We start from the raw sequence: 25,481 nt of genomic DNA, 5'->3' as shown, positions 1-25,481 counted from the left end.
AGAAATGCAACAGATTTCTACACATTGATTTTATATCCTGTGACTTTGCTGAATTCGTGTATTAGTTCCAGCAATTTTTTGGAGTCTTTCAGGTTTTCTACATAGAGTGTCATATCATCTGCAAATAGTGAAAGTTTGACTTCTTCTTTGCCATTTGGAGGCTTTATTTCTTTTTCTTGTCTGATTGCTGAGGCTGAGACTTCCAGTACTATGTTAAATAACAATGGTGAGAGTGGACATCCCTGTCTTGTTTCTGACTATAGAGGAAAAGCTTTCAGTTTTTTCCCATTGAGGAGGATATTAGCTGTGGGTCTTTCATAATGGCCTTTATGATGTTGGGGTATGTTCCCTCTATCCCTACTTCGTTGAGGGTTTTTATCAAGAATAGATGCTATACTTTGTCAAATGCTTTTTCTGCATTTATTGAGAGGATCATATGGTTCTTATCCTTTCTTTTATTAATGTGGTGTATCATGTTGATTGATTTGTGAATATTGAACTGCACTTGCAGCCCAGGAATAAATCCCACTGATCATGGTGAATAATTCTTTTAATGTACTGTTGAATTTGATTTGCTACTATCTTGTTGAGAATTTTTTCATGCATGTTCATCAGGGATATTGGTCTGTATTTCTCCTTTTTAGTGAGGTCTTTGGTTTTGCAATCAAGGAAATGCTGGCTTCATAGAATGAGTTCGGAAGCTTTCCTTCCATTTCTATTTTTTGTAACAGTTTGAGAAGAAGAGATATTAACTGTTCTTTAAATATCTGGTGAGAATTTGCCTGGAAAGCCATCTGGCCCTGGCTTTTGTTTGTTAGGAGGTTTTTTATTACTAATTCAATTTCTTTGTTGATTATGGGTCTGTTCAAATTTTCTATTTCTTCCTGTTTCAGTTTTTGTAGTTTGTATGTTTCTAGAAACTTGTCCATTTCCTCCAGATTGCCCAGTTTGTTGGCATATAGTTTTTCATAATATTCTCATAATTGTTTACATTTCTGTGGTGTTAGTTCTGATCTCTCCTTTTTCATTTGTGATTTTATCTGTTTGGTTCCTTTCTCTTTTCTTTTTGGTAAATCTGGCTAGAGGTTCATCAATTTTGTTTATTCTTTCAAAGAACCAGCTCTTAGTTTTATTTATCTGTTCTGTATTTTTTTTATTTCCCTTCTGCTGACTTTAGGCTTTATTTGCTGTTCCTTTTTTAGCTCCTTTAGGTGTAAGGTTAGGTTGTGTATTTGAGATTTTTCTTGCTTCTTGAAATAGGCCTGAATTACAATATACTTTCCTCTTAGGAAAGTATGCAGAAGAATGAAACTGGATCACTTTCTTACACTATACATAAGAATACATTCAAAATGGATGAAAGATCTCAATGTCAGACAAAAAACCATCAAATTCGTAGAGGAGAAGAAAGGCAGTAACTTCTTCCCATCCCAAAGTCCAACATGAAAATCCAAAGAGTTTGAACTGTCATGTTTTCATTTTCATTTGCTTCGTGTATCTTTAATTTCTTCCTTAATTTCCTGGTTTACCCCATTCTTTCTTTAGTAGGATGTTCTTTAACCTCCATGTATTTGAGGGCTTACCAAATTTTTCTTGTGATTTCAAGTTTCATAATGTTGTGATCTGAAAATATCTATGGTATGATCTTGATCTTTTTCTACCTGTTGAGAGCTGATTTGTGACCCAGTATGTGATCTGTTCTGGAGGCTGTCCCATGTGCATTCAAGAAGAATGTGTATTCTGCTGCTTTAGGATGAAGTGTTCTGAATATATCTGTTTAGTCCATGTGGTCCAGTGTGTCATTCAAAGCCATTTTTTCCTTGTTGATTTTCTGCCTAGATGATATGTCCATTGTTGTAAGTGGGGTGTTAAAGTCCCTTACTATTAATGGTATTATTATCATTCAGTTTCGTTATGTTTTCTATTAATTGATTTATATATTTGGATGTCTCCAAGTGGGAGCATACATATTTACAATTGTTAGATTTTCTTGATGGATAGATCCCTTAAATATAATATAATGTCTTCTTCATCTCTTGTTACTGTCTTTGTTTTAAAATCTAGTTTTTTCTGATATAAATATGGCTACTCTGGCCTTCTTTTAACATCCATTAGCATAACCAGTGGTTCTCCATTCCCTGACTTTAAATCTGTAGGTGTCTTAACGACTAAAATGAGTCTTTTGTAGGCAACGTATAGCTGGGTCTTATTTTTTGTATCCATTCTAATACCCTATGTCTTTTGATTGGAGCATTTAGTCCATTTACACTCAGTAATTATTGAAAGATATAAATTTATTGCCATTGTGTTACTTATAGAATTGGTGCTTCTAGTGATGTTCTCTGGTCCTTTCTAGTCTTTGTTGCTTTGGTATTTTTTTTTCCTCTCCATTCAAATAGTCTCCTGTAAAATTTCTTGCAAGGCTGGTCTAGTAGTCACAAACTCCTTTAGTTTTTGTTTGTCTGGGAAACTCTTTATCTGTCCATCTATTCTGAATGGCAGCCTTGCTAGATAAAGAATTCTTGGCTGCATATTTTTCCCATTCAGCACAATGAATATATCCTGCCACTCCCTTCTGGCATGCCAAGTTTCAGTGGACAGGTCTGCTGCTAACCTTGTGTGTCTACCCTTGTAGGTTAAGGACCTTCTTCTTTATGGCTGAATAATACTGCATCATATATATATATATATATATATATATATATATATATATATATACACACACACACACACACACACACCACATTTTCCACATTTTCTTTATCCATTCATCAGTTGATGGACATTTGGTCTCTATAATTTGGCTCTTGTTGATAATGCTGCTGTAAACATCAGGGTGCATGTATCACTTTGAATCAGCATTTTTGTATCCTTTGGGTAAATACCTAGTAGTGCAATTGCTGTATCATAGAGTAATTCTATTCTTAACTTTTTGAGGGACCTCCATACTGTTTTCTAGAGTGGCTGCACCAGTTTGCATTCCCACCAACAGTGTAAGAGAGTTCCCCTTTCCCCACAACCTCTCCCAACATCTGTTGTTTCCTGTGTTGTTAATTTTAGCCATTCTGACAGATGTGAGATGATATCTCCTTGTACTTTTGATTTGTATTTCCCTGATGATGAGTGATATATCTGTTAGCCATCTGTATGTCTTCTTTGGAAAAGTGTCTATTCATGTCTTCTGCCCATTTTTATTGATTGCTTGATTGGTGGATTGATTGTAGGAGTTTATTGATTGATTTCAGGAGTTGCCCATTTTTTAACTGGATTATTTATTTTTTGGGTGTTGAGTTTGATAAGTTCTTTATATATTTTCGATACTAACCCTTTATCAGATATGTCATTTGCAAATATCTTCTCCCATCCCAAAGGTTGCCTTTTTTTATTGATTGTTTCCTTCACTGTATAGAAGCTTTTTATCCTAATGAAGTCCCAATAGTATCTTTTTAATTTTATATCCCTTGCCTCAGGAGATGTATCTAGTAAGAGGTTTCTATGGCCAATGTCAAAGAAGTTACTGCCTTTCTTCTCCTCTAGGAATTTGATGGTTTTTTTGTCTCACATTGAGATCTTTCATCCATTTTGAATGTATTTTTATGTATAGTGTAAGAAAGTGATCCAGTTTCATTCTTCTGCATGTAGCTGTTCAGTTCTCTTAACACCATTTGTTGAAGAGTCTGTCTTTTTTCCATTGGATATTCTTTCCTGTTTTGTTGAAGAATATCAATTTCTATTCTATTGCATTGGTCTATGTGTCTGACAGCCTTTTCCACAGAAATGGAAAACCTTATTCTCAAATTCACAAGAAATTGCAAGGAGTCCTGAAAAGCTAAAACAATTTGAAAATGGAAGAATAAAATTCGAAGACTAACACCTCATAACTTTGAAAGCTTCCTGTAACTGTAAAGCTTCCTGGTCAAAGACAGGCAAATGGACCGATGGAATCAGTAGAGAACCTAGAAATAAACCTTCATGTATACAGTCAGCTTATTTTCAGCAAGGGTGCTAGGAATGTTCAGTAGAGAAAAGGACCATCTTTTTAACAAATGGTACTAGGAAAACTGAATATCCAACATGTAAAAGGATGATCCAGACCTTATACCGCATACAAGAAAATTAACTCAAAGTGTGTTAAAGACCTAAATGTAAGAGGTAAAACTGTAAAATTTTTAGAAGAAAGCATAAGGAAAAATTTTCATGCCCTGGATTTGACAGTGGTTTCTTGAGTATGACACCAAAAGAGGTGAGAAAAGAAAAAAATTACCATACTTCATCATAATTAAGAACTTTTATATATCAAAAGTTACTACCAGAGTCAAATGATAGCCTACTCAATAGGAGAAAATATTTGCAAATCAGATATCTGATTAGGGATTAATATTTAGAATATATAAAGAACTCTAAAAAGTTGACAACTAAAGAAAACCCAATTCAAAAATGGGCAAAGGATTTGAATAGACATTTCTTCAAAGAAGATATACAAATTGGCCAGTAAGCCCATGAGATGTTCAACATCATTAGTCGTTAGAGAAATGCAAATCAAAAACCACAATGAGATACCTCTTCATACCCATTAGGATGGTACTGTGGTATCTACTTAAAATTATATGAAGTCTCAGAGCACGTTGGTGGCTCAGTATGTTGGGTGCCAACTTTGGCTCAGGACATGATCTCACGGTTCCTGGGTTCAAGCCCTGCGTTGGGCTCTGTCCTGACAGCTCAGAGCCAGGAGCCTGCTTTGGATCCTGTGTCTACCTCTCTCTCTGTCCCTCCCCTGCTTGTACTCTGTCTCTCTCTCTCTCTCTCTCTCTCTCTCTCAAAAATAGCATAAATACTAAAAAATTTTAGAAAAAAAAAAATTGTATGAAGTCCTAACCCCCAGTGTGACTATATTTAGAGACATTGCAGCCTTTAAGGAGACCATTAAAGTTAAATGAAGTCACAAAGATGGGGCCCCAATTTAATAGGACTGGTATTTTTTAACATTTTTTAACGATTTATGTATTTTTTTCCTATTCAGCTTTTGTTTTATTTTATTTTATTTTAATTTTATTTTTTATTTTTTAATTTATTATTTTAAATTTACTTTCAAGTTAGTTATAATATAGTGAAACAATGATTTCAGGAGTAGATTCCTTAATGCCCCTTACCCATTTAGCCCATCCCCCCCACCCCCGCACAACCTCTCCAGTAACCCTGTTTGTTCTCCATATTTAAGAGTTTATCTTTTGTCCCCCTCCCTGTTTTTATATTATTTTTGCTTCCCTTACGTTCATCTTTTTTGTATCTTAAAGTCCTCATATGAGTGAAGTCATATGATGTTTGTCTTTCTCTAATTTTGCATATCATAATACCCTCTAATTCCATCCATGTGGTTGCAAATGGCAAGATTTCATTCTTTTTGATTGCCAAGTAATACTCCATTGTGTGTGTGTGTGTGTGTGTGTGTGTGTGTGTGTGTGTGTGTGTATATCACATCTTCTTTATCTGTTCATCCATCGATGGACATTTGGGCTCTTTCCATACTTTGGCAATTGTTGATAGTGCTGCTATAAACGTTGGGGTGCATGTGCCTCTTCGAGATAGCATACCTGTATCCCTTGGATAAATGCCTAGTAGTGCAATTGCTGGGTTGTAGGGTAGTTCTACTTTTAATTTTTTGAGGAACCAGAGTGGCTGCACCAGTTTACATTCCCACCAGGAGTGCAAAAGAGATCCTTTTCCTCCATATCCTCGCCAACATCTGTTGTTGCCTGAGTTGTTAATGTTAGCCATTCTGAAAGGTGTGAGGTGGTATCTCGTTGTGGTTTTGATTTGTATTTCCCTGATGATGAGTGATGTTGAGCATTTTTTCATGTGTCAGTTGGCCATCTGAATGAATAGGACTGGTATTCTTATAAGAAGAGGACATAGGCGGGGCGCCTGGGTGGCACAGTCGGTTAAGCGTCCGACTTCAACCAGGTCACGACCTCGCGGTCCGTGAGTTTGAGCCCTGCGTCAGGCTCTGGGCTGATGGCTCGGAGCCTGGAGCCTGTTTCAGATTCTGTGTCTCCCTCTCTCTCTGCCCCTCCCCCGTTCATGCTCTGTCTCTCTCTGTCCCAAAAATAAATAAAAAACGTTGAAAAAAAAATTTAAAAAAAAAAAAAAAAAAGAAGAGGACATAGGCATATCATTCTACACATACAGAGAGGAAAAGCCACGTGAAGACAAATTGAGAAGGTAGCTTTCAGTAAGCTTGGAAGAGAGACCTCATCAGAAACCAATGCTACTGGCACTTTGATCTGAGACTTTGTAGGAGTGCTGACAATACTGTCTCCATCTTTGGCCTTCCTTCTTGTTCTTCTCTGTGCAATGATCTCCCTTGGGCCTGTGCGTTCCAGGCACAGTGGAGGTTACTGTATGTCCTAGCTGGAATGAGGGAGAGTTTATTCTGATTATCCCTCTGGTGTATAGATTGCACCACTTTAGATAACTAGTAGAGTTGCTTCTGTCACACAGATTGTGCTACTTTGGATAATTACCCTTTGTTCTCACGTCAGTGATCCCCCCCATTCTATAGATTCTATGGATTAAGGTCTGGACTTCATGGAAAATAGCCGCATAGTGGTGAGATTGTCCACCCAATCCCCCTGACAGTAAAGTTGCCCTGAATAAAACTCTGTGTAAGCAGTATGGAGTGGCTTGCTTTGTTTTTGGTCTCAAAGTGCCTTCTCAGTCTGGAGGATACTTTACTGTCCCTCCTCTACCAACATAAATTTCTGTTGTTTAAGCCATCCAGTCTGTGGTATCTTGTTATGGCAGCCTGAGCTGTCTAATACAGGTATATATAATTTTTTTTAGCTGAAAATAATTGTTTGTGAGGGTGTGTAGAAACTGGAACCCTTGTGCATTGCTTGTAGAAATATCAAATGCTGCAGCCACTATGGAAAACAGTTTGGCATTTTCTCAAAATGTTAAAACACAGAATTACCATATGACCCAGCTGTTATACTGTTAGGTATATATCCAAAAGAATTGAAAACAGGGAGTTGAACAAACCCTTTTATGTCCATATTTATAGAAATATTATTCATAATATCCAAAAGATAAAAACAATTCAAGTGTCCATTAACAGATGTCTGCATAAACACAATATGGTATATACATACAATGGAATATTATTCAACCATATAAAAGAATGAAATTTTAATTTATGTAACAACAACATCGATGGACCTTGAAAACATGCTTATTGAAATAAGGCAGACTCAGAGGGTAAAGATAGTATGATCCCACTTGTATAAAGTACCTAGAATAGTCTAGTTTAAATAGAGAAGGTAGAATACAGGTGATTGGGGGCTAAATGGAGGAGGAAAGGGCTAGTTATTGTTTAATAGAGTTTTTGTTGGGGATGATAAAGAAGTTTTAGGTATAGATAGTGGTGATGTTATGTAACATTGTGAATATCTAATTTTGATGAAAAGTAAGTGTGCTTAAGAATGGCTAAAATTATAAATAGTATGTGTATTTTACCATACACACAGACATGCTCACACACACTCCTAAGAAAATCACCACTGATTTTATTAGGAAAGTTTTTAAGTATTAGTGGAAACAATCAGGCTTACAGTGACAAATACAAGGTTTCCAAAATTCTAATATTTGCATAAGAACTCAAAGTTTTCCTTGACATTTTGTTCATTTTCAAGGAAACGTCTGACACAAAATGAAGTCTGAATATTCATAATTTGTCGTTTTCTGATTAAAAATGTTGTTGCAAGAAAAATCAGCTGGGTCGGCTCACAACTTTATCAAACAAGTGCTTTGATTTAAGACAACTGTTTTAGTTTGAGCTGCTATAACAAACATGCCGTGGACTTAAACATCTATTTCTCACAGTTCCAGGATCAGGGTACCAATGGGTCTGGTATCTGCTGAGGGCCTACTTTGTAGATGGCTATCTTCTTGTATCCTGGCATGGCAAACAGAGAGAGAGGAAGCAGCTATCCCACGTTTCTTTCTTTTTTCAATATTTATTTTTGAAAGAGAAAGAGAGACAGAGACAGAGCACTAGTGGAGGAGGGGCAGAGAGAGAGAGAGGGAGACACAGAATCCAAAGCAGGCTCCAGGCTCCGAGCTGTCAGCACAGAGCCCCACGCGGGGCTTTAACCCATGAACCGCAATATCATGACCTGAGCCAAAGTCAGATGCTTAACCGACTGAGCCACCCAGGCGCCCCCTATGTTTCTTTTTATAAGGGCACTTATCCCACTCATCAACTCTACCCTCATGTCTTAATTATCTTCTACTACCATCTTATTAGGGGCTAGGAATTCGACATTCAGTCCATAAAAATACCACTGTACTTTGATAATGCTGCAAAAGTACTTTATGCTTCCATCCCATTTTTGAAAATTGTGATTAAAAATCACATAACAAAATATTTACCACTTTAACTTTTTAAGTTTATAGTCCGGTAGTGTTGAGTATGTTCATATTGTTGTGAAACATTTCCAGAACTTTTTCATTTTGCAAAACTAAAGATTTTGTCCCATACAATAAGGGTTGAGATTTCATAAAGTTATTTATTTATTTATTTATTTATTTATTTATTTATTTTGCTTCATCAAAGACACCTTAAGTTGAAAGTGGTACTTTTTAAAATTTGCAATCACTATCACTAGTATGGAAAGTTTGGTGCCTCTGCCTCAATTTGCATTAGCAATTTTATGCACCATTACTTTAGTACTATCACTGCAAATGTGAACACAGTGAAAAGGGCAAATAATACCTTGGTGTTATTGTGAAAATGGTTTTGAGTTGCAGACTTTCTGAAGAGTTCTTGGGAAGCTCTTCAAACATCCTCAGTCTACACGTTGAAAACCACTGATTTAGATCAGTGTCTTAGAAAGAAAGAAAAATAATAAATAAAGCAAAACACAGGAAAGAACATTTGGTGATTGGATAGATGAGGGAGACCATTTAGTTCGAGTGAAAAAGGAAGAAAACCTATATTTGAATAATGGAGTGCAGATGAAAAGGAAAAAAAAATAGACTTAGGTGAGATTTCAGAAGTAGAATTGATGTACAGAATTGCAGGTATGTCTTTGGATTCATAAAATTATTACCTTTGTGCCAGATTTTATTACTCATTTCCACTTATCCAATTTATATCATTTACCTAATTACTCATGAAAATTGAGATTTTCTCTAGTACCACAAGAAACTAAAGTAAATAATGGATCTGGAATAGGAATAAGCGAGTCATTTAGTCATGTGGTTCTACTTACTGCTTTAGTTTGAAAATTTATAACCATGTTCTTTATCAACTTCTGCATATACCTGTGTTGAACATAAATAGCGATTCAAATATTTATCTTTATGCCTTCGTTTAGTTTTAGGGACTAATGTCTTTTCCACTGTTCAGACCCAACAACAAACAAATAGTACAAATTGGTTTAAACACTTGGTTCTTGATATTTCAGTTTGAAGGCTTTTTTTCCCCCTTCTCAAACAGCAGTTCAAATGCCTCGCCTTCAGAAGGTGCACCACTAGTAGGAAGTTATGGATGTACTCCTCATTCATTCCCAAAGTTCCAGCACCCTTCTCATGAACTTTTGAAGGAAAATGGCTTTACCCAACAAGTGTACCACAAGTATCGTCGAAGATGCCTAAGTGGTAAGATACTTGTCCTTAAAATAGCTGTATTTAAAATTAAAATATAATATTAAAAAGTGTGACATTTAATATCAGGTTAAGATATTCTTTTGTTATAATTACCTTAAGTAAATGTGTTTATACATATTTTTATTCATGTATTTTGTAGCTTATATACATTAGGAAATGAAGTTTAGTATATTCTTGTTACTATTGACAAATGCTTAAATTTGAACAGTGAGTCAGAAAACAGATTAACATTTGTCCCTTATTTAGAAGAAAGCCAAATACATTTTAGAGATTAATATGTTTTAGTTTTCCTTATTTTAAGTTATATAAAATGTCTGCTGTTTTGACTTAATAAGTATCTTTAACAAAAAAAAGTTTTACTATTTTATCTTTTTCCAGAGAGAAAACGCTTGGGAATTGGCCAGTCCCAAGAAATGAATACCCTCTTTCGTTTCTGGTCCTTTTTCCTCAGAGATCACTTCAATAAAAAAATGTATGAGGAATTTAGACAACTTGCTTGGGAAGATGCAAAAGAAAATTACAGGTCAAATATTTTCTCACATTTTACAGTTGAAGGGAGTTTTCAATAAAATAATTTAAAGGGTAAAGTAGCCCAGTTTTGAACTGTGAAAGTAGAACAACATAACTGGGGAGAGGGCTGTATGTTTCCTATTGCTGCACAGCAAATTACTCCAAAACTCAGAAAATTAAAACACCAAACATTTCTTAGTTTACAGTTTCTAAGGGTCAAGACTCTAGGAACAGCTTAGTTGGGTGGTTCTGACTCAGATGTCTCATGTGCAAAGTGTTAGATTCGGCTGCAGTCTCTAAAGAGTTGACTCAGGCTGAAAGATCCTCTTCAAGCTTATTCACATGGCTGAAGCTTCACTTCTTCACCACATAGGCCTACTACTCGGCATTTAATGACATGACTTCAGAGCAAATGATCTAAGAAAGGTGAAGAACTTCTAAGACGAAGACTTGATGTCTTGTATAACCTATGTTTGAAAGTGACATACCATCACTTTCGCCATGTTGTATTCACACAGACCAACCTTGGTACCATCCCTGGTAGGAGAAGATTACCCAAGATTGAGAATACCAGGAGGTAGGATCATTTGGAACCATCTTAGGGGTTGGCGCAAATTCCAAATGAAATTTGAAAGAGCCGTTAGAGACTTCCCTTGCATGTGCATTTACGTCCCCAAATTGACAAATACTTAGAGCCGAATTAGTTGTTAAGATGCCTTGAGCCAAGAAAAAATAAGGCGTCTCATGATATGTCCACACTCATCTATCAAATCTCATTTTTTCCTACTAGTGCTCTGGTCCTCTAGGCAACAATATTACTGAACATGTTCTCTGAATGACCCAAGTTATTGCATCTAGATAGCTATACATATTCTTACCTCTGGTTATTCTGTTCTTCCTCCCTCTGCATTGCTAACTCATTCTTTTCATCCAGGCTAGACCTTGCTTCCTTGAGAAGTGTTCAGGATAAGTTTTGAAGGTTCCTATAGGACAGAGTTGGGACCAAACTGAAAGGGTCAGAAAGAACATGAAGTAGACTTATGCAAGCAATTTATTCCTGGAAAGGGGAAGAAAGGAAGAGATGGAAAGAAGAAAAAAAGATAATTTTACACTCAGTATTTACTTAAATTTGCCGTTCTAAAAATGGATTCTAGGGGCGCCTGGGTGGCGCAGTTGGTTAAGCGGCCGACTTCAGCCAGGTCACGATCTCGCGGTCCGTGAGTTCGAGCCCCGTGTCGGGCTCTGTGCTGACAGCTCGGAGCCTGGAGCCTGTTTCCAATTCTGTGCCTCCCTCTCTCTCTGCCCCTCCCCCGTTCATGCTCTGTCTCTCTCTGTCCCAAAAATAAATAAAAAACGTTGAAAAAAAAATTTAAAAAAAATAAAAATAAAAAAAATAAAAATAAAAATGGATTCTACTTGTAAATCTTAAATAAGAATATATTGTTAACCAGATATTGTGATCTTTGAGAAGAATACAAAAAATAAATTTTTCGGGAAAAAAAATTGCATTTACCCTGACTTGTAGAAAAAATAGACTTTAATTTTCATCCAGAATATTTATCTTCATTAGGAATGACAGGTACATAGCATGTGTACCTCTATTTCTGTCTCTTCTATTCCTGACCTCTCTAATCAATCCCAAAACTGTTTAAATAATGTTCTTGAATTCAGATTTTTGGTCTTTCTTACCACAGTTTTAATAGCTACTGCCAATTTACCAGGTTTAGCACAAAAAGAAAAACTTGCCATTTTTGATTTTGGTGTTATTCAAATATATTGACAACAAAACATTTTGATATTATTCAAACTATGGTTTGCTACTCATTAGTGGGTTGTGAAATCAGTTTAGTTTGAAAAATGTCCGACTGCACTGAACATAGTAAGGTTAAAATTTTTTATAATTTATATATACATGCAAATTTAGAATTGTTTGCAAAGCTTATATATGCTTTTATGTATACATGTATATATGAGTATTGTGTCACCAGATAAAATATTTTTCTTACTATTAGATTTAGAAAAGTTTGAGGGGCACCTGGGTGGCTCAGTTGGTTGAGCATCCAACTCCTGATTTCAGCTTAGGTCATGATCCCAAGGTCTTGGGATTGAGCTCAGGATTCTCCCTTTCTCTCTTCTCCCTCTGTCCCCCTCCCCCACTCATGCTGTGTCTCTCTAAAATAAAAAGAAAAGTTTGAAAGTCACTGTTATCATTACTCTCAGTGTCTTTTGCTGTTTCTGCAAACAATTTCTGTTTGTTCTTCAGGACTTTCTAATAACTTTCTGATATGCCCATACCTATCCAAGTCTAGGTTGGGAATTCTTTTTTTGTGTTCCTATATCAGTCTGTATGTTTCTAGTGGTTTTTAACACATAATTTTGGGTCTGTTTCTGCAATGTTCATGACTAACCTGGATTAGCTCTTCCTTAAGAAGTATGTAGCACAGTTATTGTTAAGCATCTGAAGGCTTTGAAATCAGGGCCAAATTTGAATCCCAGCCTATTAATTCACTGTGGATTGGCAAATTATTAATCACAATAAGCTTCAGCTTCTTTATACAGTAGGGGAAATCGTGGTAGATACCCTCAAAGGGTTATTGTGAAGATAAAACAAAACATGTTACCTGATACACAGTAAGTGCTCAATAAATTGTTACTGTTATTAGAAAGATTAGTACTGAATCTATCCATTGACTAAATTCAGCAGTAGGATAGTTTTAAGAAGGAAGGAGAGAAATAACCTTTATTATCTTCAATGTGCCATCTCTGGTCTAAGTACTTTATAAATATTTGTGTCATCTATTCTTAAAAAGTATGATATTGTTATCCCCCATTTTCAGGGATGTAATTACAGGCACAGAATTCAAATATAGTTCTTTCTGCTTCTCATCCTTTATATTTTCCACTCATCTAAGCTTTCTCACAATGAGGGGTAAGTGAATAAATGGCAACTGAGAGGCTGGCCATTTGCCCCTTGTCTTCACTTCAGCAGTTATGCTGCATAGTTGGATTGCGATTAATGTTATACTTTTGAAAAAAAAAATAATGTCATACTTTTGGTCTTTGGAATTGGTTTGCGAAAAATTAAGACTAAAAATCCAAATATTGTAGTAGTCTATTGGCCTTTACCAATAACCTCTAAGAATTCTAACATTCTTCTAGAATGTCATTTACTTGATAAAACCCAAAACATTCTCAATTCTGCTTTCAAGAAAGAAAAAAAAAAAAAGAAGAAGAAAAGACAAGACAGAGATATAGGCTTCACTGCCAAAGATTCGGATTTCATTGGTTTGGAGAAAAGCCTTGGCATCAGTATTTTTTAAAAGCTCTCCAGATGATTCTTACATATAGCCAAGGTTGAGATATCAATGCTTTATATTTATATTTATATTTATATTTATATTTATATTTATAAAGTATATAAGCTAATATCAGTATAATATCACATAAGAGGAGTGTCAAGGCATGTTTGTCATTTCTGAGCTGGTGATTCTTTAGTCCTTAGTCCCCTTAGCCTTCAGTCATATAAGCTCAAAGAATAGTATCACTTATGGCTACCAAAACAAGGGGCTCAGGTCAGTGTGTGGAGGTAGTTGGTAGTCCTACATTTCTCTTGGTAGCTTGCCAAGAAACCTATTTATTCTTCTGGACAGACCATCGCTTTCCATTTTGTAAATAAGGTAGTTACAAAAGACACACACACACACACACACACACACGCACACACACACACACACCTTCACGTGAATAAAAGCCAGGCAAAATTATGTTGCAGGTAATGAAGAAATTGTAGTATTTATTCCACTAAGGCACCCAGAATGATTTAAGGATTCTAACTAGGAATCTATTAATTGCGACTTGTTTTAGTTGAGTAAGCTAGGCTTCAGACTGCTGTTCTGAAGACTGTGTTCACTGTCATGGGTTCTGCTCATCACCATTAATTAAATTAAAGATTGAGCCCATGTAGTTTGCTGATCCACTGTCCAAAATTTGTCTTGGGTTCTCTAGGTAGCTTTAGAAGAAAACAAGGAAATTTGCTTTCTGATTTTATGTAGTGATTACAGTTGTTTTAGCAAAATATCTTTTATGAGATGTACTTTATAGCTAAAGTAGGGAAGATCTATTTGGAGCCATTTAATTAGGTTTGTCATTTATAGTTGAATAGGTCAACCACACATAGGGTCTAGGGCACAGAGTATAGTCTTTATCTCTCTTGAGTAAAGATTATGTTCAAGAGTATTTAAAACCACACACAAACATACCATTATAAACCTTGGTCTGGGAAAAATCTAAAACATTCTTAATGCCACTGAATCTTTTGGACATTTCTTCAGAAATACCAGGGAGAGATCCTCTGTCCAAAGGAAGACAACTCTGGTTGTCCACAGGCTGCCTGTCATTCTGCAGGTTCCCATTATAGTTCCATGAGGTGCTATGGCTGAGTGAACAAAAATAGCAAAGCCATCCATGAATTACTAATTAACCATTTCAGCTAAAAACAAACAAACAAACAAAAACCTGCATACTAAAATTTACATACATTTAAGCTCTTCTGTTTTTTTGCTTGGGGTTATTTGTGTCATGTTTCCATGTATCAGTGCTGCTAAGTATGAAATCTTCACATTGTCATAGCAAAATTTTTATTGTAAACCATTCATTTCCTTTCCGCAGGTATGGATTAGAATGTCTGTTCAGGTTTTATAGTTATGGACTAGAAAAAAAATTCAGACAAGAAATTTTTAAGGATTTCCAAGAAGAAACCAAAAAAGACTACGAATCTGGTAAAACAAAACATCCCAATAATCTTATTCTATTTAGAAATTGTAAACCTGAGTCAATAAATAGAGAGAGTTCATAACTCTTTTTTTTCAGAGTAGGCCATTTAAGACCTTCAGGCCACTATTATGGTTCTTGATGAAGGATGGATGGAGGAACTTATAGTAAGAAGGCCATTCCTATAATGTGTTAGAAAATAACCATACCCATGTGTTTCCTTTATGAAGTAGTATTTTGCCATTTTTTCCTCGACAAAACATGAAAATAATACTCACTGATGTTCCATTACTTGAAAATTCTTTGTAACATCAGCAGGTAGGCTTCAAAAGATGGATTAGCACAGTGGGTAATGGTGCTGACTTTGGGCCAAATGCATAGGTCCGAATCCCATTTCCACTACTTAGTAGCTGTGTGACCTTGGTTAAGTTACTTAGCTTTGTTAGCCTCAGTTTACTCATCAGTAATATATATAAGTATCTATATTACAGGGTTGTATGTGGTTCAAATTAGTTTAATAAATAAAAACCATTTAAATAATACTTGTTACATAGTGGATTCTTACTAAATGTTAGCTGCCATTATTATTACAACATCTTATTCTCAAGAACTAGATAAAGTGTTTGCTGGAAGGTAAATGATTAATTGCTGGTAGGATCATGTTCAATATGAATCATTTTTAAAATTCTATATAATTTAATGTGTATACTTTTCTTTGTTATTAGGTCAGCTGTATGGATTAGAAAAGTTTTGGGCTTATCTAAAATATTCTGAATCTAAGACGCAGTCTATTGACCCAAAACTTCAGGAATACCTCTGTAGCTTTAAGAGGTTAGAAGACTTCCGCATTGATGTAAGTTTTAAGTCCTTTCTTCTGTAGTCTTTTTTTTAACGTGTATTTTTGAGACAGAGAGAGCATGAACAGGGGAGGGGCAGAGAGAGAGGGAGACACAGAATCTGAAACGGGCTCCAGGCTCTGAGCTGTCAGCACGGGGCCTGACGCGGGGCCCGACGCGGGGCCCGAACTCACGGACTGTGAGATCATGACCTGAGCCGAAGTCAGACGCTTAACCGACCAAGCCACCCAGGCGCCCCGATCTTCTGTAGTCTTTTTATTACCTTTAGATTTTGAGCTATCAGTGACTTTCTTAACTTTGATTTTATAATTTTTATTTTTTTAACTTTTTCACAATTTTAATTTTCTAGTTTTGAAATCAAACTTTAAAACAGGTGCAAAAATAGTACAGAGAATTCCCATATACTCTGTTTACCCAGATTTCCTAAATATTAACATCTTACATAACCACAGTCCAATTGTCAGTTCACTTTAATTTTGATAAGCCCTTATAATTAAACATTTTATAGATTTAGTAACTTTTATGTGGATATGTTACTAATTTCTCACACCACTTTGAAAATTTTTCACTTTCTATGTACCTTCATCCTATAGTTTCCTAAAATGTGCTAATGTAACATGTATTTAGGTTTCCCCACACAATAAAGGTAGGACAAGAATATTATATACATATGTAGAGACAGGAGAATAAACTTTAAACGATTTGACAAGGAAAGCATTACAAAGAAAGAATGGGATGAAAATAAGATAAAAGGAGGAAAAAGAGAAATAAGAACAGAAAAATCAAAAGAACAGAAAAGAGAGAGGTAGAAGGAATGCTAGGTCCATCTCTGCTTAGTATTGTAATTTGTTTGTCTTATATTTTGTGTAAATAGGTTTGATGGCCTAGCGATGGAATTAATAGACGTGCTTGTCTCTGGAATTAAAGTGTTTCTAGAGTAGCCTAGCCAGTTCTTTCACAAAGACATCCTTGCTCTGTAACAGTGACTTTTGCCCTATCTGAACAGGAACTAAGAATTCAGGCCTCCGCTTTTAAATACAATGGAAGATTGGAGAGGAGGTTATGGTCTTAACTTGTCTACAAATGAAAATATTAGTCTGGTGGTGGGTTCCCAAATCTTTGTAATTGGAAAGGCCTTAAAAGCTGACTTTTTTTTTTTTTTTTTGAATGCAGAATATGTTTTCACTGCCTACCCTCTCCTTGCTTGCAGTCTGAGGGGACTTGGGAGCTTTATGGATATTTATGTTTGAAAATGTTTAAAATTAATACATCAATAATGCTTTCCGGTCTCCTTATTCTAGAAACCCTAGATAGACTTTCAAACTTGCTAAAGATTATTTAACTTGGTGTCTCTTTCCCCCCTGCTGCTTTCATTTATCTGTTAAACATTATCATTCAAACAAGCCTAGGATAGGTGTTTAGGGTTGAAAGGGACTGGAGTTGACAGAGGTTGAATAAAGCACATAAAAAGTCTCTTTGAAACATTTTCTTCGAGGCAGGGAAGCTAGCTTTATATTTATGCTCTGCAATGTAGTTCAAGCCCCAAAACATATGAGAATCTTAATAAACACATGTTGAGTGAAAGAATGAACAAATACTAGTAGGCTGATTTAGTTGAGGAAGAAATGTAATACCTTAAATTGCTGTTAAGTTTTTGTTATGCTAATAAAATCTACTGAAGTGCCAACGTAGTTTCCTTCTTTCTTGAAAAAGCCTGGCCTTACATTTTGAAGGGAGGAAAAATAGTAAAATTGTCACTATGTTGTCTTTCATAATTTGCAGCCCCCTATTAGTGAGGAATTTGGAAGAAAAAGACATTCATCTACTTCTGGTGAGGACAGTAGTCGTCATAGACTTCCATCTAATTCCTCTACAAAGCTACCAAATGCTGCTAAGCCTACATCTGCTAATCAGCTATAGGTCCCAATAAACTCTCCCAGAAGGAATACTTCACAGGAGTCCAGTGACAATTCACACCAGAAAAGTGCTGCCTCAGTTTCAACAGATGGTGAAATGCCTGAGAAATAGACTGTTATGAAAGTTGTTTGCCCTTGAAATCAACATTTGCATCAGTATTTGGGAAAAATCTTCTGATGTTTAATTGTGATCATCACAAAAAAGAAAAAGGAGGAAAAGTGGTAGCATTTTTTTCTAACAATATACATTCTAAAAACATTTTCCCTGATGTCATGAGCAAGGATAGTTTTGGTGACCTTTTATAGAGATCCTCTATTAATGTATTTTGGTCCCAGTATTTCTTTTTCAAAGCAATTGTTTACAAGAACAGCATTCCTTAAATATATACAAAAACAATGCCTATATACAAAAAGGAATGCCTAACATTTCAGCTCATACTTCTTAAAGAAGATACAGTATGTTGTATTCATCTCTTCTATAGAGCTTTCCTAAAGAATCCGATCACCCCGTTATCAATTCATATTTGAACTTATCAAAAACAAAGGCAGATTACGTATATATTTTTTAAATTCAGAAAAAGAATATGAAATGATACATTTGCTTTTCTTGTTGATGTATAGTTTAAGGAAACTTTTTTTTTCTTTTTTTACTAAAGTAGAACTATATTGCAGTTAAGTATGAAGTATGTGCACTTTGGATGCTGAGTTTGCTTTTTCTCCCTAGTCATACCTCATGATTTCCATAGTTATTGTTGTGCTGGTGTGGAGTGTTCTGAATTGGCATCAGCTGGTTACATATTAGAAGTGATTTGCTTTCTGTGACTCTGTATAAGCCTGCACAAGTAATTGAAAACTGGTTGGGATTGGTTGGAATATTGTCCTAAATCAATTAAATCTCACACTGTTTTGAATGCATCTGCTATTTGTACATCTGCAGGTGGGTATGTCACAAGAAGTCAAATTATCTTCAATTTAAAAGGAGTAGTTTTTCCTGTTTCTTTTAGTTTTGTTTTGTGCTCATGTTTTCAAGAGTTATAGCAAATTTATTTCTAATTTTTATTGCTCTTGCAACTGATGTAAATGATAGTTTCAGTTTTGTGGGAATTAAAAAAAAATAAAGCGCTTATTCTAAATTATTTGAATTGATTTTTAATTATTTTGTTTAGATATAGTTGAAAAGCAAAAATATTCAAATTCTGCTAGTAGAAAACCACTCTATTTTGTGAATGAAATTTCAGTTATAAACCTATATCCAATTTATTTACCACATATATTTTCTTGGCAGAGCAGCCAGTTTAATACACTAAATTATTATTTTCTTTTTGATGTTTTTATAGGATGACAACATTGAAAAACATACAATCTTTGGATAAATGGGCTATTCATCAGTAAATGAGATTTTCATTAGTTCATTAGTTTCACCCATGCATAAATGATAATCTGCAGTTTTGTATACAATATTTGGGGGTTATTTTGATGTGTTAATTTTAAGAAATAGTCAAATTTGAATATCCAGAAAATAAATTTACTTAGAGATGTTGGAAAGAGGATGCAAAACAACTAAAGATTAGAATAATAAATTTCTAAATGTTTTCTTAAGTGGATATGTAGTTCTGGCTTTTCAATGAGAAATTTCCAAACCATGCTTATTAGCTTTAAGGGGATCTCTTGAAATAATCTAAAAACTTTTCTTGATATCCTTTTTGTGCTGAACACATACATATGAAACATGTATTTAAGATTATTTCCACTCACCATATGCAAATGTAAATTTGGAGAATTGTATATTTTATATGAAAATAGTAATCAAGAGTTTTGTGATGTGTAATAAATTAGAAATTTTATATTATTTTTATTATAAAAGTAATACATATAACTGGAAAGTTTAGAAAAGCACAAAGAAGAAAATACAGTACCTTTTTAAAAAAAGAAAAAAACAAAATTGGCATCATGCTATACATATAGTGTTATGACCTTTTTTCACATATTAGAGGTGAGCATTTCCTGATGTCATTAATATTTTTACACTATGACTTTTACAAGTTATGTAATATTCCAGCAGGTACTTCACATTGCATCATAGTTTATATTTAGCTAATCTCCTGTTGTTGAACTTTAGCATGTGGCCAGGTTTGAGCTGTTACAAACAACAATTTAATAATATTCCTACCGATAAATCTTTGTGTATATATCAAATTGGACTTGCAGGGACATTCACATTATGCCACTTCACTCTTATGAAAGACCTATCTTAGTACGGTAATGGCTTTTCTCATAAAAGTGAAAATCCTCTTTGGATTTCTTTCAGTTCTCAAAAACAGATACTAAGGTAGGTCTTTTGTAAAAGTAAAGTGCTGTAACAAGAACTTGAGGAAAGTGAGGGATACTGCTCTTTACGCCATTTCAATTTATGAAAGGTTTCTTAAGAATGCTTTACTCGGATGGCAGGGGACACCTGTATTGCTAGCATAAATTCGTAGGAGTTGAAATTCTAAGTAGAAATGTGTTCCCATTCTAACACACTCTAGAGTGGTTGCATGGTTTATACTGAACCAACAGCATCTGCTTTCCTGCATCCTCACCAACACTGGTTATTATAAATCTTTCTCTTTGATAAATTGAGAAATAAAAACACTATTTTAATGTCATTATATTAATGAGGTTATTAATGAGTGGTAGTTTTTATTGTTTATTAACTATATTATTTGTAGATGGCTTGATCATATCCTTTATGTCTTTCATGATTATCTTTTTCTGATTGATTTATAGAGCTTTTATACTTATCAAGAACATTAACCTTTTGCTTTCTAATTTTTGTTTCTGTATGTTTAACATGGTATGTATATTTTTTTGGTAAAAAATTTTAAAAATTTACTCCTTAAATTTTAAATTTAAAACTCAAGCAAATAAAAGCATTGTTATTCAATGAAAAGAAAAACATTATTCACTATAAATCTAAACAGCCCTACCCAAAATTTATGTAAGTCCCTAGAGATTTTAGATGCTTCCTTTTCAATTTTATAAGTAAAAAGGCAACGTTAAAATATTTAAATCCAACTACTTATTTTTTTTAAGAAATAGGTGGGGCCAAATTTAGAATTTTTTTGTACTAAAAGTAGTTATAAGGAAGAAACTTAGGTTTTAAAATCCATATTTTAGTTTTAAAATAGATTTTATGTTTTAAACTTGTGTTTCTAGTTTTGGACTCCACTCTAACATTTCTCCTTAACTTTTTCCGACATACTTCTCCTTGTTATTATACCAAACAGTGTTACCACTTTCCTTTCTGTGCTTAATCTTTTTGTTCAGTTAATTTTTTAGTTCTTATCAAACTGCTTATTTTTATTTTATTCTTGTATAGAAGACTGATCCAATAGAGAGTAATACCTGATTCTATCACCACTAGATGGCAGAATGGAATAAGTCAGATCTGTAGTCCTTTGACAGGAGAGTGTGTGTGTGTGTGTGTGTGTGTGTGTGTGTGTGTGTGTGTGTTTTGGAGAATTCTCACTCCATCTTGTGGTGACATATAATTAAATCAATTACTCTTGCATTCCTAATAGTCGTATGAGTCTCAGCAACTCATGATTACCTTGTTAGGGCAATGCCAAACTGTGCTTAAGTTATTAGTAAATAAACACAGCATTGATTTGTATGGTTAAAGATAAAAATACTCTTGCTTTGGGTTTTTGTCCACTTACTTTAAAACTTAAAGTACTTCATTAACATTATTTGTGATTAACTCTCAAGATATAAACAAACAAAATTGTAAGATACATCTGTTTAAATGTGTGGCTAACCTAAGCTATGCATTTAATTCACACAGCAAGTTAGTGAATGGATCCTGCCTGAAATATGAGAAACTTAAAATTAGATGTTACTTAAAATTTTTTTTATTAAAAAATTTTTTTTAATGTTTATTTATTTTTGAGATAGAAGAGTGTGAATGGGGGAAGGCAGAGAGTGAGGGAGACACAGAATCCAAAGACTTCCAGGCTCTGAGCTGTCCACACAGAGCCCAATATGGGGTTTGAACTCATGAACCATGAGATCATGACCTGCGCCTAAGTCAGATGCTTAACCGACTGAGCCACCCAGCAGCCCCTAGATGTTACTTTTATAATATAATTGTTATCACACAGCTAGTTGAATGGCAGAGCAAGAATTTGAATTCAAGTAGTCTAGCTCTATACCCCAAGCTCTTCATCTTAACCAGACTGTTCTTTAACAGTTTGAAACATTGAAACATATGGATACTGACTCTAAAACTGAACTGCAATGATTCTTAACTATTATGAAATTGAGTGTCAAGTCTCCTGGTTAAGACTGTTAGGTTTTTGTATCATGGACATCCTCTGCAGTAATGAATGGTATAGTAGAACATTTAAATATATACATTGAGTGCTATATGGTACCTCTTTTGGGGGAAAATCATGATTAGGGAACAATATCATTTATGTATTTAAATGTTTTCCAGAGTTAGGTATGGTAAAAAAAAAAAAAAAACAAAAAAACAAAAAACTAAACAACATTTTATCCAGAACATGATTATGAAATTTTGTATTACATTAGGGTTATTATTGTCAAGCAACAATACTATAGTGTTCATAAATAATGGTATGTTAGTCTCAAAAAAGCTTGAAGGAAATATGCCACACAGTTAATTAAAAGGAAGCACATCTGGCTTTATACTTTACCAATTTTCCCAATTAACTTGGCCAATTAAGACATGATTTGGTTAATAGAATGGTTTCTACCAATGTACTATACATATTTGCTTCAGTGAAAAAAGCAGAATGTGCTCTTTGTTGTTTTAATTTTGTTTTCTCCAGGTAGTATTCCAGGTCTATAAAATTGAATACTTCTTTGCATGTTTTAAAATATATTAGACCTTCATTACAACATGAACATAATCATAGTACTGCTATGTTTAATGTTAAAATATTCTGGTTTCCAGTTGAATGCCAGTATAACCTAAGAGGAATCTGCCTTTTATGAGAAGGGCTTTGAGAGGGGGAGGCTCTGTGAGACCCCAAAATTTAGTATGTAGAATTTTATATACTTACAAGTTCTTTGGGGGAGATAATCCATGAATCTGAACTATTGTAATGTCTCACTTTTAGTTCTCTCCTCTTATATATTGAGTAATAATTTTGCTTATTATGTTTTTCCAGCATCACCACTATGTTACTTTTGCCTCATCATAAATATCCAGTCTCTGAGCAGGATATGAGAATCTGCCTTTCCATGACCCATGGCCTCTCCCAGGCTCAGTGACGCTCCGATGACCTCCCACTGCCACTCACTGCTTCTCACTTCCTTTTGCATGAACCAGAGTATATAATCTAAAGACCAAGGGAGGCTTAAAAATAGCTCCCACATTTGTCAAAAACACTTTAAGAAACTTCTCTGGGTTGTCAAGGCAGTATGGTATAATGCAGTGGTACTCAATTTGGGCGTAATACTTTCAGAGGAGTTTACATAGACATAAATCATTTTAAAGGAATCAATTTCCAGATTCTCAACTTCTGTAAGTACTCTTTTGTAAAACTGATTTATCTGGTCAATATGCTTGAGTTCCTGGTAATCTCTTTCCCACTTTATAATTTCCTTACCCATCCCAAGTATTACTCTTGATGTGAAAGCCATTATGGGCCACACAAAGGTGAAACCTTCTTTAATGATTCATTGAGCTCTCATAAATTCAAGATTTGCTGAATTTGTGTTTAAGAATATTTCTGTTAAGAGTAAGGCTTTGTTGGGGTGCCTGGGTGGCTCGGTTGGTTAAGCATCCGACTCTTAAATTTGGCTCAGGTCATGATCTCAGGGTCTTGGGAGCGAGCCTCACATCAGGCTCTGTGCTGAGCATGGACCCTCTGCTCCTCATGCACGTGCTCGCTCGCTCGCTCTCTAAACAAACAAACAAACAAACACCTGTCTTTATTTTGCTTGGTGTTCGGTGTGTTGTTCAATGAAAGAACATATGTTTTATCAAGTCATACAGAATATAATTACTGTCCTCATTTCATCTGATAAAATGTTTAAAATTTTCTACTTCCTGTTTACAAGAAATATTATCTTAAAAATATTTGCCAGAGAAATTTGTTCTTAGCATATTAAAACATTCTCTTTCGGGGCGCCTAGGTGGCTCAGTCAGTTAAGCGTCTGACCTCGGCTTAGGTCATGATCTCTCTGTTTTGAGAGTTTGAGCCCCGCGTCGGGCTCTGTGCTGACAGCTCAGAGCCTGGAGCCTGTTTCGGATTCTGTGTCTCCCTCTCTCTCTGCCCTTCCCCTCCCTGCTCGTGCTCTCTCTCTCTCTGTCTCAAAAATAAATAAACATTAAAAAAAATTTTTTTAACATTCTCTTTCATTAGATTTCATTAAAAAGTTGGATCATGATTCCTCTCAAGATACGCATTTCCAATAAACTTGTAGCAGAGATTGTCAAGCTGATTAATCCATTTCTCCTTTCCCTGGTGCATACTGCTAGACTGCAAGCCCATCTTCCTGCTGTCTCAGGTTTGCCAGTATAACTGGTTCTGGGTTTTGGAAAGGTAGAGGAACTAAGGGGCACCACTTCCAAACCTGCCCACATGATCATGCCATCTCCACGTTCATTTTTCCCTTTCTGGGCTATGTGGAAGCTACATGTTGAAGACAGTAGAGCCTCAAGATGGGAGGAACCTGTGTATCTGAATCACCGCCTCATCCCTTTTGGGATTCCATATTATCAAGCAATAGTCTTCTGTATTAAGCCATCAAGAATTTGATGTTTATCTGTTACAGTAGCTAGTATTACCTTAACTAATAACACAAAATTTACTACCTATGTTTAGTCATTACCCAAATGTGTATATATGTTGTCTTCCTCAATTCTGTATTAATATTTGTAATAAATCCAGAAAAAAAATTTTTACCAATTAGAACTTATGGTCAGAGGAAAATAAATGAAAATTTAAATTATATACTTATTTTTGTTGTAGATATGTATCTGGTGATAAGACTTTCAAACATTAACATGTATTAAAAATATGGAGAAAATGGAATGGAAATACAAGTTCTTGGAGAAGACAGAACGGTGTAAATTTTCTAAATGTTAAAGAAGGGCTTGCTCATATATTTAAAAAATGGATGTAAATGGGTTTCATTGGATTCACTTAAAAGGTGATGTTTATAATTACAAGTATCAATATTCATAATATGCTGGAAAATTTGACCTTTGCAACTATTAACATGAAAAAAATTAAATGTCAGCTTACAGTTTTATGAGGAATGCATAATTTTTGAAAATTAGAAGGTTTTCAAGCAAAAATATTTGAACACTGATGCGAGCAGGGAAAATGCAGACTTTGGAGTTAAGTAGCTCTGCAGCCAAACTCTGGTTCTGCTGTATCACTGGGCATGTTATGTTAACTTTGGGCCCTTACTCTACTCCCGGTATTTAAATGATAATGCATGTAAATTACTATCTAGCACTAACCTGCTCCTATTAAGTACTTCCGGGAGGGGAAAAAAAAATTAGCCACTCAGGTGAAAAGTAATTCATCAAATCCTTTATTTCTGAGAGTGAATGAAAAGTTAGGTCCAGCGAAGGGGAAGAACTTTATTTGGGAGAGTGGGGATAATTTGGGGACAGAAGGATGAAAAGAAGCTCTACATGGCAACATAGGACCAGAAGGGTCCTTATTTGGGAGGACACTAGGACACTAGGACACTAGGAAGGACAGCAAGGTTGTGAGTAAAAGGAAAGTGAAAAGGAAGC

The 25,481-nt window shown here is 34.9% G+C and overlaps 1 protein-coding gene across 12 annotated transcripts in view; it reads left to right on the top strand.

Annotated features, from left to right (window-relative positions):
* LARP1B (La ribonucleoprotein 1B) overlaps positions 1–24,985 on the top strand; it is a 137,158-nt gene extending 112,173 nt beyond the window's left edge. For 6 of the 12 annotated variants that reach the window (XM_058721409.1, XM_058721408.1, XM_058721403.1 and 3 more), the window contains 5 exons: positions 9,497–9,657; positions 10,045–10,189; positions 14,845–14,954; positions 15,672–15,799; positions 24,094–24,985. In XM_058721409.1, the coding sequence (XP_058577392.1) occupies positions 9,497–9,657; positions 10,045–10,189; positions 14,845–14,954; positions 15,672–15,799; positions 24,094–24,252 (703 nt within the window). In that variant the 3' untranslated portion in view covers positions 24,253–24,985. Of the gene's footprint in view, positions 1–9,496; positions 9,658–10,044; positions 10,190–14,844; positions 14,955–15,671; positions 15,800–17,585; positions 18,856–22,893; positions 23,439–24,093 lie in introns of those variants that run through there. The other 6 variants (XM_058721406.1, XM_058721402.1, XM_058721407.1 and 3 more) reach the window with 5 other exon arrangements.
* Positions 24,986–25,481: the final 496 nt, after the last annotated feature.

This window comes from Neofelis nebulosa, chromosome 3 (genome assembly GCF_028018385.1).
Source record: "Neofelis nebulosa isolate mNeoNeb1 chromosome 3, mNeoNeb1.pri, whole genome shotgun sequence".
NCBI classification, from domain to species: domain Eukaryota; kingdom Metazoa; phylum Chordata; class Mammalia; order Carnivora; family Felidae; genus Neofelis; species Neofelis nebulosa.
This window is presented reverse-complemented; position numbering and strand designations above follow the sequence as displayed.